Source organism: Haemaphysalis longicornis, unplaced genomic scaffold (assembly GCF_048455015.1).
Source record: "Haemaphysalis longicornis isolate Haplotype H1 unplaced genomic scaffold, Haemaphysalis longicornis Haplotype H1 scaffold_1, whole genome shotgun sequence".
In the NCBI taxonomy this organism is placed as follows: Eukaryota; Metazoa; Arthropoda; class Arachnida; order Ixodida; family Ixodidae; genus Haemaphysalis; species Haemaphysalis longicornis.
The window spans coordinates 326,618,358-326,634,520 of record NW_027526203.1 but is presented as its reverse complement, the minus strand read 5'-3'; the positions used below and the strand labels follow the sequence as shown (position 1 = coordinate 326,634,520).

The window sequence follows — 16,163 nt, the reverse complement described above, 5'->3', positions numbered from 1 at the left end:
TAAGTTTTTAGCCTGTCATTGCTGCGTCGGCGGACGATGCTCTGTCAAGCTGCGTGGTTGCAGCTTTTTCTCTGTCCGCTTTTTTCACCTCTGTAGGGACATTAGTGGAAATAGAACCTCATTGTAACTTTGCACTTTCAACAAAATTCGAAATTCCACAAAAATATACGCTCTCCGGCACTTTCCTAGCGCAAATATTACACAGCGTGGTCTAGGTTGTTCTAGACAACTCAACCCCTGAACAGGACAATTACAAACAAGTTGGCTACCACTTTGACATTAGTTTTGCGGGCGACGGAGCGGGTGATGATCGGTCCCCCCCCCCACGGGTTTTATAATGGGTCTTAAAGAAAAATTGTCCTGCTATGCATTAAGTATAACAGCTTTACATACCAATATTAAAATAAAAATTACGAAAGTCACTGGAATTTGTAATATATTAGAGATGAGTTTTGCGTGTGATGAGTGCTGTAATTATTTGCACATGTGAAATATTAGAAAATCGCTTAATATGTCCAATTACATTATTGCCTATTCGATGTTGCGGTCCGTTATTATAATGTAACTTTATAACCAGTCTAACAAGGCTGAACTGAGCCTTGTTAGACTGGTTATTACATACAAAATAGAGGCACACAGTTACTAATTTTCAGAATTGTAATATGATACGAAATGCGGAATCCTTCATTATCGGCGTGTTAAACGAATTCTTAGTTAATACTTCTTCGTCATAAGTTCAACAATTGGTCAGACAACATCCCCTAGCTCAATATTTTAACAACGCCATTCTTCAAACAAGCAAAAATCCGTATTTTTATTTTTTCTTTTCATCTTAATTTTAGGGAGAAGATCTGGGCAGAGGCCAGAATTACCGCCTTTTGTACGCACTAGATAATATATTTCTCTGCAAGTTTGAAGCATTTACATAAAACGCGAATCTTCCATGTCCGCTGACTGAATTACATTCCAGTATATTGAAAAATCATCGAGATTGAGTTTACAAGTGTTATCTATATTGAGAGCCGTTGGCTGAACTGAAACAATTAGTTTTAATTAACTGATTTTCTTTACAACGGTGGCTCGCGCGGCCCATCGGAGAGCGCTCTTCTTGCTCTCTGACCCGCCGGTGCGCGGGCGGGGCTTCCGCTCGCCTGCTCGCGTTACACGATCGCACCTGGATGAGTTCAGTGGCGTCATCTAGCGGAAGCGCTGCGTACACAAGTCAGCTTTATTTACCAACACGCAACTTAAGCGCATATTAAATAGGCTCAGTAGTTGAACAACTTCTTATTCCATCAGGACAGGGACAGCGTCGATACAATTCCTAAATTTGAAAAAAAGGCCATGCATCTTTTGGCTGCGCTGCAAATGTCGGTAACTTGCAAACATGGATGCATGCAAAAAAATGAGTCGAAGAAAATGGTGTTTCTTCTTGCCCCTGCCAGGTTACCTTGTCAACAGTCCAGTTCCTAACCACGAATGCAATACTTCGTAGTCGACCGATTTGTCCACTGTGCTTTGGCCGTTAAGCACGGTCTGGAGAACGAAATGAGCACAAATAAGCAGAGCGGGATACACGGGATACACAGGTACGGTAGAATACAGTTTCACTCTTCACATCGAGTCGTGCACCGGTGTTGTATTAGTTTTTTGTGTGGTTCCCTGATTGATCCAGGAAGGTGGAGCTCCTATAAACCAATGAGATTTTAGGTTCTGGTCATATTACTCCATCGGCGATAAGATTTAAAATCGTTCATACTATTCTTTTAAAACGCTTATGAATGTTGTGTGGAAGTAGCATGGAAGTAACGTCTCCCATCCGTTTGTCGAAGAATACAAAATTTTGAAACGGGCATGTATCTGTGGCAAAATAACAAAAAAAGGATTACGCACCTCAAGATAATCTGCTTTAAACACTGCCACTGTAGGGTGAGGTCCGATGTAGAACCGAAATAGCCCGTGTTTCCGGAACATCTCGAAGTACGCCATCCGTATCTCCAGCATGGCTGCAAGTTTTCCGTATTTGTTCATTGACCAACACCTCATTTTAAAATACCAAAAACTACAGTCTCGGGCGATATGAGTTAAGTCAGATTTTTAGCTCGCGCAGCCTCGCCACTTCTTAGCCGCATTGACAGCAAAATCATGGAAAGATGCCAAACAAAGATATATCAAAACGGGGTGGTTTTATCTGCTGAAGGTGCGCCTGCTCTACGAGGCGCTCCGCAGTTGAAGGCAATGGATATATTTAGACTTCCCGATAACGTGCGGATAGATTCAGCCTTAATGTTAGGTATCCTTAACGTTAGGCCTACCTACATGCCAAACATGTCAATATCATTGTACATCAAGCTGCGGTTACCGGTCCACGACGTTAAACTTGAAATCGTAACGTCAGGCCCAACCTCTCCCCGTGGCATACTCGCGTCCCTCTGCTCCACGAGCAGTTGAGCTGGTTGTAGTTCCACCTACACACACCCAACTTATAATCAGGAAAGTTGGGTAGGATGCAGACAGAGGCAAGATCGAAATCGAGGTTTGTAGGCTAGCATAGCGCTGATCAATACTAGTATAGTATAGTGTGGATTCCACGCGAGCCGCGGCCGAAGTGCATTGCATGCACCACCATGCGAAAGGGCTTCTGCGGCCGAGACACTGGTTGTGTGGCCCATTTTAACTGCATGAACATTTGTTGACTCGCACAAGTTGATCCGCTCTTAGTAGACAGAATTAACGAGCGGTGTCGCTTCGGCTGCGCATGAGTCGTGCCATTTTGAAGGCTGGGCCAGGAAAGCGATGGAATTAGCGTACAGTGATCGTTTAACGAGTGTGCCTTTCTGTTGATGCGTATCGCGAACTCAAGCACGCGAAAAGTTTCATTAGAACATGGCCCAAGCATATAGTGGTTTGCGCTTGAGTCACAGGTTGCCAAGGCTGCTTGGGAACAGGTTGCGGCGTATCTGCTCACTTCGCTGTAAATATAGTCGAAGGACGGTAGCCTTCTGCCGGAGTGCCGCGTAAATTCGCCTCTTCTCTTTCCTGTCCACTTCTAGCGCTCTTCTACCGTTTCGCCCCTCATACGGCGAACACCGCGGACGTTTGCTAAAGCCAATTCAATTTTGCCCGCTTTCCACTGCCATTGCTCTCGCCATTTACTGGAACCTTTTGTTGCTTTTGAACTTGGAACACTCCCACGAGGGGGCCCCGCGAGCGCTTTTCGAATTTTGAGGTCAAAACATTTTTTTAAAAACAAGTGTACAAAACATTTTTGTATTTGCTATCGCAAAAATCAATCACCCACGTATTTTTAATTAAAATAATGCAAATCTCGCTTATGCATTGATGTCTTCTTGCTACCAATATGCCTGTTTTCTTTTTCATCAACAATGTATTGACTTATTCTCTCATCCGAGCAAATGAAGATGCGTGCAGTTTAAATACGCCGCACAGCCAGCATCTCGGCATCAAGCGCGTTTTCGCGAGGTTTCGCTGCAGTGCGTTTCGGTCACTGCTCACGTGGAAACCACACTTTTGCTCCCGAGTGTTAATTATGAGGTAAGAGATAAGATGAGGTTCTTGAATACGGTAACCTGGAAACTATCTCTGATAAGCATAGCGTTCGAGGATTTGGCATGGTTTGAGTAGAGAGTCGAAACATACCAAATTTTCGCGTTTAGGTAGCCCAAGAAAGGCTCGTTTAAGTCGGTAGCATTAACAATGCGAAGCAATGCTCACACAAGACATGAACATCTTGCGCAGTGCTACAGATACAAAGTTGGACATTCGCGGTGAAGTATATTGGAAAACGATTATTTATTCGTCCCCACGATGCTCCGTCGTTGGCGCAGCCAAACCATCTGGCACTTTTCTGTGGTTGGGTATGCAAGGGTGCTAGCTAATTCTTCCTTGCTGTCACTCGTGTGTCATAAACGACTCTTTCTTATGGCTTGCAAACAAGAACTGCCGCACCAGTAAAAAAAAAAAAAAAAAAGAACGTCCCATTACTAACCACTCGTCCGGTCTAATATCGCTACCATATTCAATATTTTCACACTAAATACATTAGTTCTTGGGCAAAACCTTTTGAAAAGGAGGTATGTTCGAAACCTGGTTTTTTAAAGGTCTACCGCCGCACAGACCACTTACCATTCGCTGGAGTGTTTTGCCAGTAGGGGCAAATTGACATGTGTGTAATTTCGTAAATTTTTTGTACATTTTGTAAAGTAGTCTGTGGGCGCTTTTTCATTTTTGCGCGTTTCATTATCGCTTCTTTCTTTATAGAGACATTAAATTTTGTCAAGGGAATTTTTTAAAGCGGTTTGGTTTTATTGCCAACCCTACGCTACTTCTAATTATGTTAGCATTCAGAGACACAATGGAATACGGGATGGACATTACGCATAGCAACTTCGTCCCACAGACTTGTCAAAGCTGAGTACGGAGTTGAACGGCAATTCAGCTTTAGTCCCAGCGGACGGGCATTGTGCCCTGTGCACTATTCTGCCAGGCTTTGGACGGCGCGTACCAGACGAATGCGTGGGTGGTTGAGCCAATGCGCATAATGGCTTACCGGCGCCCAAAGGACGTGTTAAAACGACGGGCCTTGTTTGTGATGCCGCGACAAATTGAAACACAGCGGTAAAAACTTTATTACCTGATATTTACCTAAATGCCAGAAAACTGGGTTGCGGGGACAGCGAATTACTTGCTTACAGTCGCTTTGTACGGCCCGGTGATATTGAATCTATTACTATGGTTTTAAGTTGTCAAATGTGATCATAGTAAGCCAACATGAATACACGTAAGCTGGTTCTCGTAGCGAGCTTTTCAGCGTCGCACTGTCACTACGGCAAAAGTGTAATGTGGAACGGTGCATCCAGTAGCCGGACTTCCTGCAAACCCCTCAACAAGGCGAAGCTTAACTCAAATAATGCATTCAGATTCCACATCGTTTGAGTCACACATTCTCGTAGCTAGGGCCGGGCTAGAGTGAAAGCGCGCGCGAACAGTTTGGCCCGGCCATGGTACAGCAAGCTTCGCTCGCTCATTGAGAGACTGTCAAGCCACCCGATGAAGAGGGCGGTCTCCACCGGTCAGTTAGTACGGTTGGCGAACACGCAAAGTGCGATACTCACAAACATTGTACGGCGTGCGGTCCTTCACGCTACTGGCGAGCATGTGTTGCTGCACGACCCATCGAAGCGGTATATCCTCGTTGGGGCCGGGAAAACAGTGCAGTCTCTTCCACGTCGCCCGCCTCGCCAGGTGAACCGCCCCAACAACAGAAACGACCAGAGAGACGAATACAACAAAAGCGCCCGACACGATCCAGACGGCCAGCTGAGCCGCCAAGGTCAACATTACTGTGTCGAGACCGCACCGGCCGGCGCGGTGTTCCTCCGACTCGCGGCTTCCCGTGGCAGGACGGCGGCTGTCGGGAGCAGACCTGCTCGCGCATGCGCCCAGAAGCCGGTCTGTGCCCTCGGGGGCGGGCGCCGTCAGCTGATTACCGCCAGTCGAGAATCTGTAGGCGCCTAATACTCCGCACTGCTCCGCACGCTTCCAGGTTGGTCGGAAGCGCCCGCAGGAAAACAAAAATAACCTAAAGAGGATAAGCGGTCTTGGGCTACTTAAACGCGAACATTTTGGCCGGTCTGTCTGTCCCTCGATTTAGATACCCGGTCAAAAGTTCAAAGAATTCGTAAAAAAGTACAGCCTCCCAAATTTTTAATAATATAGCGGGAGCCACGACCGATCGGCATGTCAGCGCCTTATCACAGTGTTCACCGGCGAAACAGGCGAGAGTACGCACACTCGCATAGAACTATCTGCTGTGTGGAGCGTCGTCTGCTCCGCTGTTCTCCTGAGGGCAACACGCCCCCTGTGTTTCTTATCTTGCAAGGCCGTTTCGCTACCGTCAAAGATAGCTAAGCAGCATGAGGCACAATATTTTATTTTTATCAGATTTTTTTTTATTTTTCGCATTATCTCACGCAGCGGCCTGAGGCCATTCCGGCCAGAAAAAACCCATCCTGTTCTACGTTTATTTATCTTCCCAGTGGCAATCCTCACGCTGTGCGGGAAAAGTGATCCGAAAGAAAAATCAAACGCGCATTTGATATGTGCATGCGCTTCAAATAACCACGTAGCAGACGACACTCATACAGCAGATATAGCCGTATGCGCGTGCGCGTACTCTCGCCTTTTTCGCTGCTGAACACCGTGATAAGGCGCTACATGCCGCTCGGTCGTCGCTCCCGCTATATTATTAAAAATTTGGGAAGCTGTACATCCTCCCAAATTTTTAATATCACGGGAGCGACGACGGATTGGCATGTCGGCGCCTTATCGCGGAGTCCACCGGCGAAATAAGCGAGAGTATGCGCACGCGCATAAAATCATCGTTTGCTACGCCCTTTCCCTGAGAGCGATATATTCCCTGCACGGTATTGGCATGACTTTGTTTTCGAGAAACCGGGGTTATTTGAAGCACATTCGCACTTCCAATGCGCGTTCGATTTTTCTTTCGTATCGCTTGCCCGGCACGTGCATCAGGAATGTTTACGCTGCTTCGCTATCTTTGCTGCCTTGCGGAACGGCCTCCGCACATAAGAACAGCAGGGGTGTGTTGCTCTAAGGAAAACAGCGTAGCAGACGCCACTCCAACAGCAGATAGTCTCATGCGCGCGCGCGTACTCCCGCATTTTTGATACCGTGATGAGACGCTGACATGCCGATCGGTCGTCGCTCCAGTAATTTTATTAAAAATTTGGGAGGGTGTACAGGTGCCGTCATAAGTAATTGGAGCACGGGAGCTGTGGCCGAACTGCATAGCGGCGCCGTAGCTGCACCGGCGGTAAACTGAAGGAGCAGAACACGCATGCGTGCCTGCTGATGCCGATAGCCCCTCTATACTTCTCAACCCACTCCTTTTAACGCGGCATCGAGGGCTGTTCGCAGCACACCATTCTCGACGATGGCGCTGATAGAAGACTATCCTAAAAATATTAGATAAGAAAAAAAAATGTCACTTCAGATCCCTTCGATTGCGACGATTCTCCAGCAGCTCGTGCCCTGAAAGTGTGTGAGCGACGCTGCCAGATTCCGCCTCTGCTATCAGCGCCATCGCTGAGACCGGTATGCTGCGAATAATGCTCGAAGCCGCGTTGAAAGAAGTGGGTTGAGAAGTATAGATGGGCTATCACCGTCGGCAGGCGCGCATGCGTGTTCTGCTCCTTTCGTTTACCGCCGGTGCATCTACACGGCGGTCCTATGCGGTTCGGCCACAGCTCCCGTGCTTCAATTACTTTTGACGGCACCTGTGCATATAGGCAGAACCGTTCCAAGCAAGTAAAGCGGTTGGCGTAAGTCCCACACGTCCCCATTATTTAGCGCAAAGGAAACCTCGGGCACATTTCAGGCAAAATGTAAGTACTTAACCGTTGGTCCCTGCGTTCTTTTAGTTACGAATAAACTTTGGGTTGGGTTTTACGGGTGTATCACCATTGCCCCGCGCGCACAAGCACCGTCGCAAAGGCTCCGCGACGTTAGCCCCGTGTCTCAAATGCCCCATGAGCACTAGCCCCGCGTCATAATCCCCGCGTGCCAAAAGCCCCGATGCCAGTTTCCCCGAACCTTCTCCCGGGCCCATATTATGGCGCGTCATTTTGTTTTCAGTGTTTTTTTTTTAATTAGAGTAAAGTAAGGCTTGACGATATTCTCAAGAGAATGATTGCGTCTGCCGCTTTTCCGAAGTAGCACTGGGACGTTATGCCTTCTTTAGCTGCACTAATTTAGATTCGCGTTCAAGGTATGATGGTGGTGACCGCTATCCTCCCCCACCCCCTTCGATCCACCCCGTTTCTTAAGTGGTGACCCTGCAGTGTCCACCGGAACATACGAGTAATCGCCATGGTCTCTGAGGGTGGCACCTCGGCGGGGCCACAGCGGGTTTACTGAGTGCAACGCTCAGCTATGGTGCGTCTTCCGTGGTAGCGGCTGAATAAAGTTTATTCTCTCTCTCTCCATCTTCATTCGTTTATTGTGGCCGGATATTCCAAGCACCGCAGCCTCCGAAGAAGTGGAATACTCCAAAGATCGGGAGCACTTCTGTTTATTGTGAGTGAAGAGGTAGAACACACCGCTATGTACAGGATCGGGGTTGGTGGAAGACGCGGGAATAAAAAAAAATAACACCATCTTCCCGTAGGGGAACCCTGAGTAGTATGCGAAGCAGCCATGGGGTCGACTGAAGTTCCCTTTAGTTTTCAGTTCGTCGTTTCCGTTGACGTTCAGCTTCGCGTGCCTTCGTTGTATGTAGTAGCTTCTTGACGTAGTTTGAATGAGTGAAGGACATAAGGCGCGTTCGTAGCACATTATCCCGTCTCGGTTTGTAGCGCAGTGGGAAGAGCGCCACGTACCTCCCGTTGCCGCCAGAGAGTCATGGGATCAAAAGCGGGCGCCGCCTAGCTATTTCTTTTTATAGTGGACTGCGCTGACGTCAGCCCAAACGCTGACGGGGCTGAAGAGACGCACATGCGCAGTAGAGTGCGGACGGCGGACAACGACAACGAGGGAGGGAGGGACACAGCCCCGAGCATGAGATGCTTCGCATCTAAAACATTCCGAAGTCAACATAAACACATCCACGGAGACCGGAAGCCCTTAAGCGTCCGCCGCCCAAGTCCGCCTACCAGAAGTTCCAGGAAGAGATGCGCGGCACGCGGCGTCGCTTTGTATGAGACGGTGCCGCCGGACCGCCCAGTGTCGGGGCGCTGGCTGGGGGAAAATGAATGGATCAGCCGCAGCCCACAGGCGTGGGCCCGGCGTCCGTCAGGCATCTGCCCCGTGGACGGCGAAACCGAATCCGACTGAGCGCGGGTCCGAACACGCAGAAAAGCAAACTGTCACACAAATGGGCCAACGCCAGGCAGGCAAGATTTGTTGCGCTCGGATGCTGTCTTCAAGGTCCGCACAGCTCTATTCCCGTCAGTGTTTCGCCCATCGTGGTTCATCCGTCGAAAGCAGAGCGCGAGACACGCACGTTTCCGTGTTGGGGTTAAACTGCGCGTCCTCCAGTCTGGTGACGACAGCACGGAGACGCCTATTTTTCGATAGAAGTCGTTCAGATCCAAAAAGGACAAGTGGTGTGCTCAGCCTGGGAGCTTTCCTGAAAAAGCTGAACGATTCTGTGGCATCTAAGTACTCTAAGTCACCCGCATCATGTCATTTGTTTTTTTTTCCCTTTCATTTTGTTTCGTATCTATATCTAATGCTGTGTACATAGTCTCCTTACGCTTCCTATGCCCTTTGGTAAAATGGCGCCATAAAAACATGCATGTATTTGTTCCACTGTAAATAAGTCGGTGTGTTTTCAGAAACGACTTTGTATGGATCAACGTTATTAATTAATTGAAAATTAGGAAGCATGAACTAACCGACGACAAAATATCCACCTCGGCCGGGCCACAGCCTCGTCGAGTATGATGCATGACATTATTAATTAATTAATTAACATGTATGACATTATTGATTAAATTGATATTTGCAAGACACGAACTCGGAGGACGAAAGCATTCACCACCAGAAGAGCCAGCTACTTCGGCCAAAGTTCTCGTGTCCTTAGTTTTCTTCTCCCGTTTTTACGTCTCTTTTTATATGCCATACAGAAATATTACAAAGAAAAAAAAACATACGTAGAATAGCACGTGCTCAGATTATGACTACGGCGCTTAAAGAGCGGGTCTTTCGGCGCGGGGCAATCAGCATGGGGAAAATGAGACGGGTCAAATGAGGCGGGTCAAATGTGGCGGGGCAAAAGAGGCGGGGAAAATGTGTACGGTGCTTATGAGCACGGAGCTTTCGAAAACGGGGCAAAAGCCACGGGGCTTCCGGCGCGGGGCAAATGAGACGGGGCTTTTGAAATCGTGGGCTTTCGTGCACCACCCGTTTTAAATGCAGAGCATTTCAGTAACTCACGATGTCACCTGCGTTGACGTCCGTAGTCCGCACCCCTCCCTAATATATATATAAAAAAAATACTATCCGGCGCCCGGTTTCGATCCCTCGACCCTGCGGGCGGAACGCAATGTACATGGTGCTCTACCCACTGCGCCACAAAGCCGACACAGAATGGGAAGCTACGAACGCGCCTTATATCGTTGACTCATTCAAATTACTGCTGACGAGCGCTCTCTCGTCAGCAGTTGCCACAAGTGCAACAACATTAACGTAACACAAACTACTTAACGTCGTGCGCCCCCGGAAACGCTCTGCATTTGATCGTGCCCCTCGCGAGGGGGATGTTTCACTGCGTCTTCTCTCGGTCGCGGGACCCGTGGCGCCGTCTGGCGGAGGCGCGGCACAACTCGTAGCACTTTGAAAAGATGCGGCGCCAGCCAGCTGTGTGTGTGCGTGCCGCACTTGTACAAATGGCGAGTGCATTGGCTGTCCACAGAGCAAAGCATTCGTGCAAGTAAGCCGTTGCAGTCAGTCAGTCAGTCAGTCAGTTAGTTAGTTAGTTAGTTAACAACTCGGCAAGCATTTGCGTTTCTTGCTTTTTACAATAGCAAGTGAAATCAACGCGTTAAATATGGCGCAAAGAGGCGCCAGCTCGCGCTTGATAAAAGCAAGCACAAAAAGAACAGAGCTCCCGCTCGTGCTCCTCCAAGCCGAGCAAGAAACAAAGATGAAGATCCGAGCTGGTGCGCAAGCATGGCGAAGGCGGTAAAATTGAATCGCTTTGAACTAACCGCCCTTCAATTCATCAACGGAGGGGTGAGAGGAGAGGGGACCAGGGTGAGAGTTGAGAGCTGAGAAGGAGTTACGTTGCAGGGGCGGCAGACGGCTACCGCCTTTCGGCAAGATTTGCAGTGAAGCAAGCAGACAGGCGGCGAACTTTTTTTTTCCACGTGATACTGCTAGAACGACACGTGTGAAATTTTTTTTGCCACCAATGAAACTGAAAATAAAGTTCAATGCACGAAAATGCGGGAGATGGGACGAGTTGAATAAAAAAAGTAAATGCAGCCTATTAGAAGGTCAGTAACGGAAAGCCTACAAAGCCGTCACGGTCGAGGGCGTCACAAGTATTTAGTAGACTGATCACGCTGTTGAAATTGCCAGCAGTGACGTGATCCACTACGCTTCTTTCGCTGCTTGAGATGCAGCTCCGATGACGCCGCGCAAACGAATCAATGGAAAACACATGGGAAAAAAAAGGAAAACCTAATGCTACCTAGTATGCTACACTTTTGAGTGTATGAAACAAGAGCCATTAAAAAATAAAGTTCTATGTACTGTTGATGTCATGGCAGCCGATTTAAGTTGGATAAAGCCAAGCTGAAGACCCAGGTGTACAGTGCCACGATTTAAGAAAAAATAATAGCTGAAACGTGCAGGGGGCCATGACACTGGAAGTATACAATTTTCAATGGTTTCAACGGCATCCCTCGTGCTCCGTCGTACGTAACCGTTACGATGCATGCTATATACCTTTCCGCACTTTTCGTCACGCAGCTTAGGCACCGCACTGCCTGTTAAATCATTGTAGAGTGTGAATATGGGGGACTGACAGGAGCAGCTCAGTTTTCCTGCAAAACTAACAAAAAATGGCCTTGTGTCTGTTTGCTATTGTGACACAATTTATTGAAAATACGATAGCATTCCTCCTGCTACTTGGCAACCTATTGCGTTGTCCTGTGTTCTGTTCGGTTGCAACGCCCACCTCCTTGCGCTGCACGAATTCCAGACGATATTCAACCAGAAAATTACAGGGGGAAATGTGGATCTTATTATTGCGCGTCCGGGTATCACATACAGCACTGTTTGTAGTCACTCCAGGGCGTACACCACGATGAAGGTCAACACAAACACAGCACCTGAGTCGTCAGGTGGCAGTGGCTTATCACTTGTGCTCCCATTTTCCCCCTGTACGACGCAGGTTCAACACCCACCGGTGCCTGTGCTAAAGTTTATTTTCAGCTCGTTGAATTTCGTTACATCTTTCTGTTGAAGGACAGACCGAACGTTCGGCGCTTAATGAGCCCGAGGAAGATATACAGCTGTTAAAAAATTGGAGGCACACGCAATTAAGCCACATTTTTTTGGGTGACTATCTACGTAAGTGCGATTGGCATCCCACTAGGTGTGGTGGGTATGTAATTTGTGAAGTTACTCCTACTTGACCACTAGAGGCAACCATAACTACATCTAGTGCTTAAGAAAGCGGCTACCAAGCGAGAGCCATTGTGTATGCGCATTCAGCGCATGGTGTTACCTCGACGCGCGGTTGCCTTACGGTAATTATTTCGGTTGATGTTCGGTGTGTGCAAGGAGTGTGGTTCCGATTGTGCGACAGAATTGTGTTGACGAGCGGACTTCACTTTGTTCCTCTCCCTCCACCATCCTGGCAGCCCTTCTGTCCTGCACACCTTCGCTGAGGCGTCATACACGAAGAGGGCCAGACAAGGGACATACTGGCCGCCAAGTGGGCAAGTAAGATAAAAATACTAGTCGCAACGGCAAAAATTTATAGAACATACATTACCTGACTGGCTCAACACTGCGTGACATTTGTACTAAATCATTATTCCGGTCGCCTACTGCCTGTCGCCTACTCTCGCCACCTGCCTGCTGTCCGCTGCACCTTAACAGCCGGTCGTGACCTGGTGTCCAGCCGACCGACTTCTCGAAAAACAACGTCCTCCTTGCCGAGGTCCCGGAACGAGAAACGCCGCCATCGCTACTCCTCCACGCATCGCCTCACGGAGCCTCACCAATCCACGACGCACTACGACGCCCACGCCCTATCATGGTGAAATGTCAGTGCGAACATTCCTTTGTGTCGTCTTTTGGAACTTGTATTTCTTTTTTTTTATGTACACTGGGTTTATCAGAGGCTCAGTTTTCAACGCTGCCCTTTCCTGAGTTTACAGCGAAGCTGTATATGTGTAATGCCCCCAGTTCTCGCGCCCGTGTGGAATGAAAATTCGGCGTCTGGGAACGAAAACTCCCGAGAGTTGTGTTAAGCGTATGGAAAAATTGATAGAAGTAAGGACAGGTCTTTGATCCTCCATATTTTTGATATACGGTGTCTTATATTGCCTCAGAAAAAAATGTCTTCCCAGCGATGCATTTGTGTTTAGAGGTAAAGTCGACTTTAAGGAGATCGGTGTATGCTTGGTCTTTCTAAACTGCCTTTCCCACATTGGTTGTTCCGCAGGGAAGCATGGTCATTCATGGAAGGATAATGGTTACAGCCCCACTTTATACTCCTCTCAACCGCCGCCACCACTTTCTCCAGTCCTGTATGCCTCTCGCAACGAGCGGCGTCTAGCTATATCTCCACCCCCCCCCCCCCCCTACCCTTGGTCATTTTTATCTGTGCATTCGGGGGGTGGGCGGGGGGGGGCGTGCACACGCAGGTAGGCTTCACGCACTCAGCGTTGTAATACACTTTCGGCTGGGGGAGATTTAAACGTGAAAGTATCCTGTCTGGATGCGGCCCGACTGCTGTACTCCGTGGTGGAGCGGTTTGGGTTGATTGGTTTGTTACACAGGCAGTAAAAGATGCCTTAGAAGCGAGGGGGGGGGGGTAGGGATGGACAGCCACATGTCCTCAAGAGGAAAACTGAAGCCCTTCCAAGTTTCATTCATCTAAGCAGCTAGGAAGTATGCTCAATCGCAAATTACACACAGATGTGTTTTAATTCGTGCAGTCCTTGTTTTGGGCCCAGCTTCGCTCGTCATTCTTCTTCAGAGACTGGAAGGGCACCGATTTTTTGTATTGTCACTTGCATTTTACTGTACTTCCTAATATATGTTTGTTCTTAGCATATACAAGCGCCCTCGTCTTTTTAATGTCCCTGTGGAAAGCCCCAGTCACCACTGATAACGTGGAAAGAACCTGCTTTTGAGAACTTTGTGTGCCAATTGCCGCTTGTTCTTTTTTCCTTTAAGGAGCCATGAAGAGAAAATACAACTTCGTTTAATTTGAAAGAACTAGGATTCAGTATCTCACTCAGCTCCATTACAACCACAAAATATGTTTTTTAACGAAAAAAAAGCAAGAAGTATTTAAAAACTTTCAAATTTTGCGCCACAGTGACGTGTTATGAGCAAGAATGACGTCATACGGGCCAACAATAAAACGTAATTTTCAGTGCGTTAACTGCATGTTAGCATTCAAGTGATGCGGTAAAATGGAACTAGAGGCCCCATTACAGACGTCCAGTCATGTGTCGTCGTGACAGGTAAGTTAGGCGGCCGCCAATCGCACAAACAAGGTTCCGTGACGTCATAGAAAAGTTGTGGAAAATTGGCTAGGGGGTCGCGACTGCTTCACACGTTTTCTTTATTATCTCCGTTATTTGTTCGAAGATTGCGATGATATTGGTATCGTTGTTATCGGGACTAAACCGCCTTTTTAATAAACCCAACTTGTATTTTGTCGTCATGGCTCCTTTAACCTCCTGTCTTTGGTTGATGTTTCGTCATTCATTACCACGCTGTAGGCACAAATGTTGCTCTTTTTGCTTCTGTCTATCCCTTTTGACAGCCCCCCCCCCCCCTTCCATTCGCTCACTTTGTCACTATTCCATTTTCGTTCGAGTTTCAATCATATCCTCAGTTTTATGAGGCCTCGTCTTACCAGCCACGATACGATGGAAGCTAGTCGGTACTTGTATATTTCGACTGCGCGGTTGGTTCAGATACCACGAAGAAAAACGCAGGGTACATTAAAAAGGCAAGAACAATGTTGTCTTGTCTTGCGCTTGTCTTGTGAATGTACCCCGTGCTTTTCTTCGTCGTCTATACACATTCCGCGCAGTCCAAATGAAGCTTTAAGAACTATTTTGTCTTGTCTTGCGCTTGTCTTGTGAATGTCCCCCGTGTTTTTCTTCGTCGTCTATAAACATTCCGCGCAGTCCAAATGAAGGTATCACCAGTCTGTTGTCCAGCTTTTCACCCTCGTACGGTTACTGCTGAATGTGTGATTATCTCAGGCTGTTATTCAGTATGCTACGCTTTCGTCCTCTTTGGTTAGGAGCGGGACTTCGTTCTGAAGTGCTACTAGAAACTCCCGTGCCAGAAGCTAACACGGTTTAGGCTCCTTCTAGGGGAATTCATCGGTCATAAAATACTAGCTGCCATCCGGCCTTCCGCGCAGTATTATCATTTATTGTGTGAAACCACTCTCGCCTAACTCCTATGAACGTTCTGAATACTATAGTTGGGTACAACTAAAGAACTAAAATGGAAGTCACCCCTGCGCCTCGTCACCGCGCGCACCGGCTGTTCCTCCATGCGACGCACACAGTGCCTTAATTCGAGTATTTTGTAAATGACACGAGTCGTTTCTTATGACCTGTGACCAGAAATCGCTCATTAAAAGAAAACTCCGGGAACGCTGGCAGAAACACTGGGACTCGAAAGCAGAAGATAAACTTCATGCTATTAAACCACAAACAGGTACTCACGACACAAAAGCTACGCAGGTCTGTAGAAGTTGCTCTTTGTCGTTTAAGAATAGGGCGCACACATAGCACACATGCATTCTTTTGAATGGAACACCACGACCAACATGTGATAAATGTGGCGGAGATCTTTCTGTACTCCATATCCTAATTGAATGCAAGTCACTCGAAACACTAACCTTAGTATTCTGAGTCTTTCCTCTACTCCAGCCTCCAGTGAAGGAGATCCTTGAAATCGATTTCCCCATGCATCAGCATTGTGGAATCCTCCCCTCAGCAGAGTGGAGGGATCAAATGGAGTGGAGGAGGGACTCAGAATACGGGCCTAAGACAGTGACACTCGGCGAATATATACACACAACACATACCACTGCACCCGGCGCACTTTCTCTCGGATAAAACAAAAATCAATTACAAAAAAGTTTTAGGCCACTTGGCTAGGTTGATGTTTGAAGGAAAATTTCGTATCACACGTAACCACAGCTTGTCCGTAAGTTATGAGGACAGGGCTGAGGTATTTTTCCGTAACACTCAGGGGCTTAATCTTTTTTGGTAGGCAAAACCTCTCCGCAAGGCACCCTGATTTTAAGCCTAAATCTTTTTCTGCGCTCTCAGCTATGTTGTATTCATTTGTTACTAATTAATCAGTGGCCCTGTGCACCAATTTACATAACCATCTTTTAACAA

At 47.7% G+C, this 16,163-nt stretch overlaps 1 protein-coding gene across 1 annotated transcript in view; it reads right to left on the bottom strand.

Moving 5' to 3' along the window:
- The window catches only part of LOC144159591 (uncharacterized), a 146,615-nt gene that overhangs the window by 27,815 nt on the left and 102,637 nt on the right, over positions 1-16,163 (bottom strand). Inside the window, exons 12-14 of the mRNA XM_077691178.1 lie at positions 5,136-5,672; positions 1,894-2,006; positions 1,451-1,536 (exon numbers count right to left, since the gene is read on the bottom strand). Coding sequence (XP_077547304.1) covers positions 1,451-1,536; positions 1,894-2,006; positions 5,136-5,672 — 736 coding nt within the window. The remainder of the gene's footprint in view (positions 1-1,450; positions 1,537-1,893; positions 2,007-5,135; positions 5,673-16,163) is intronic.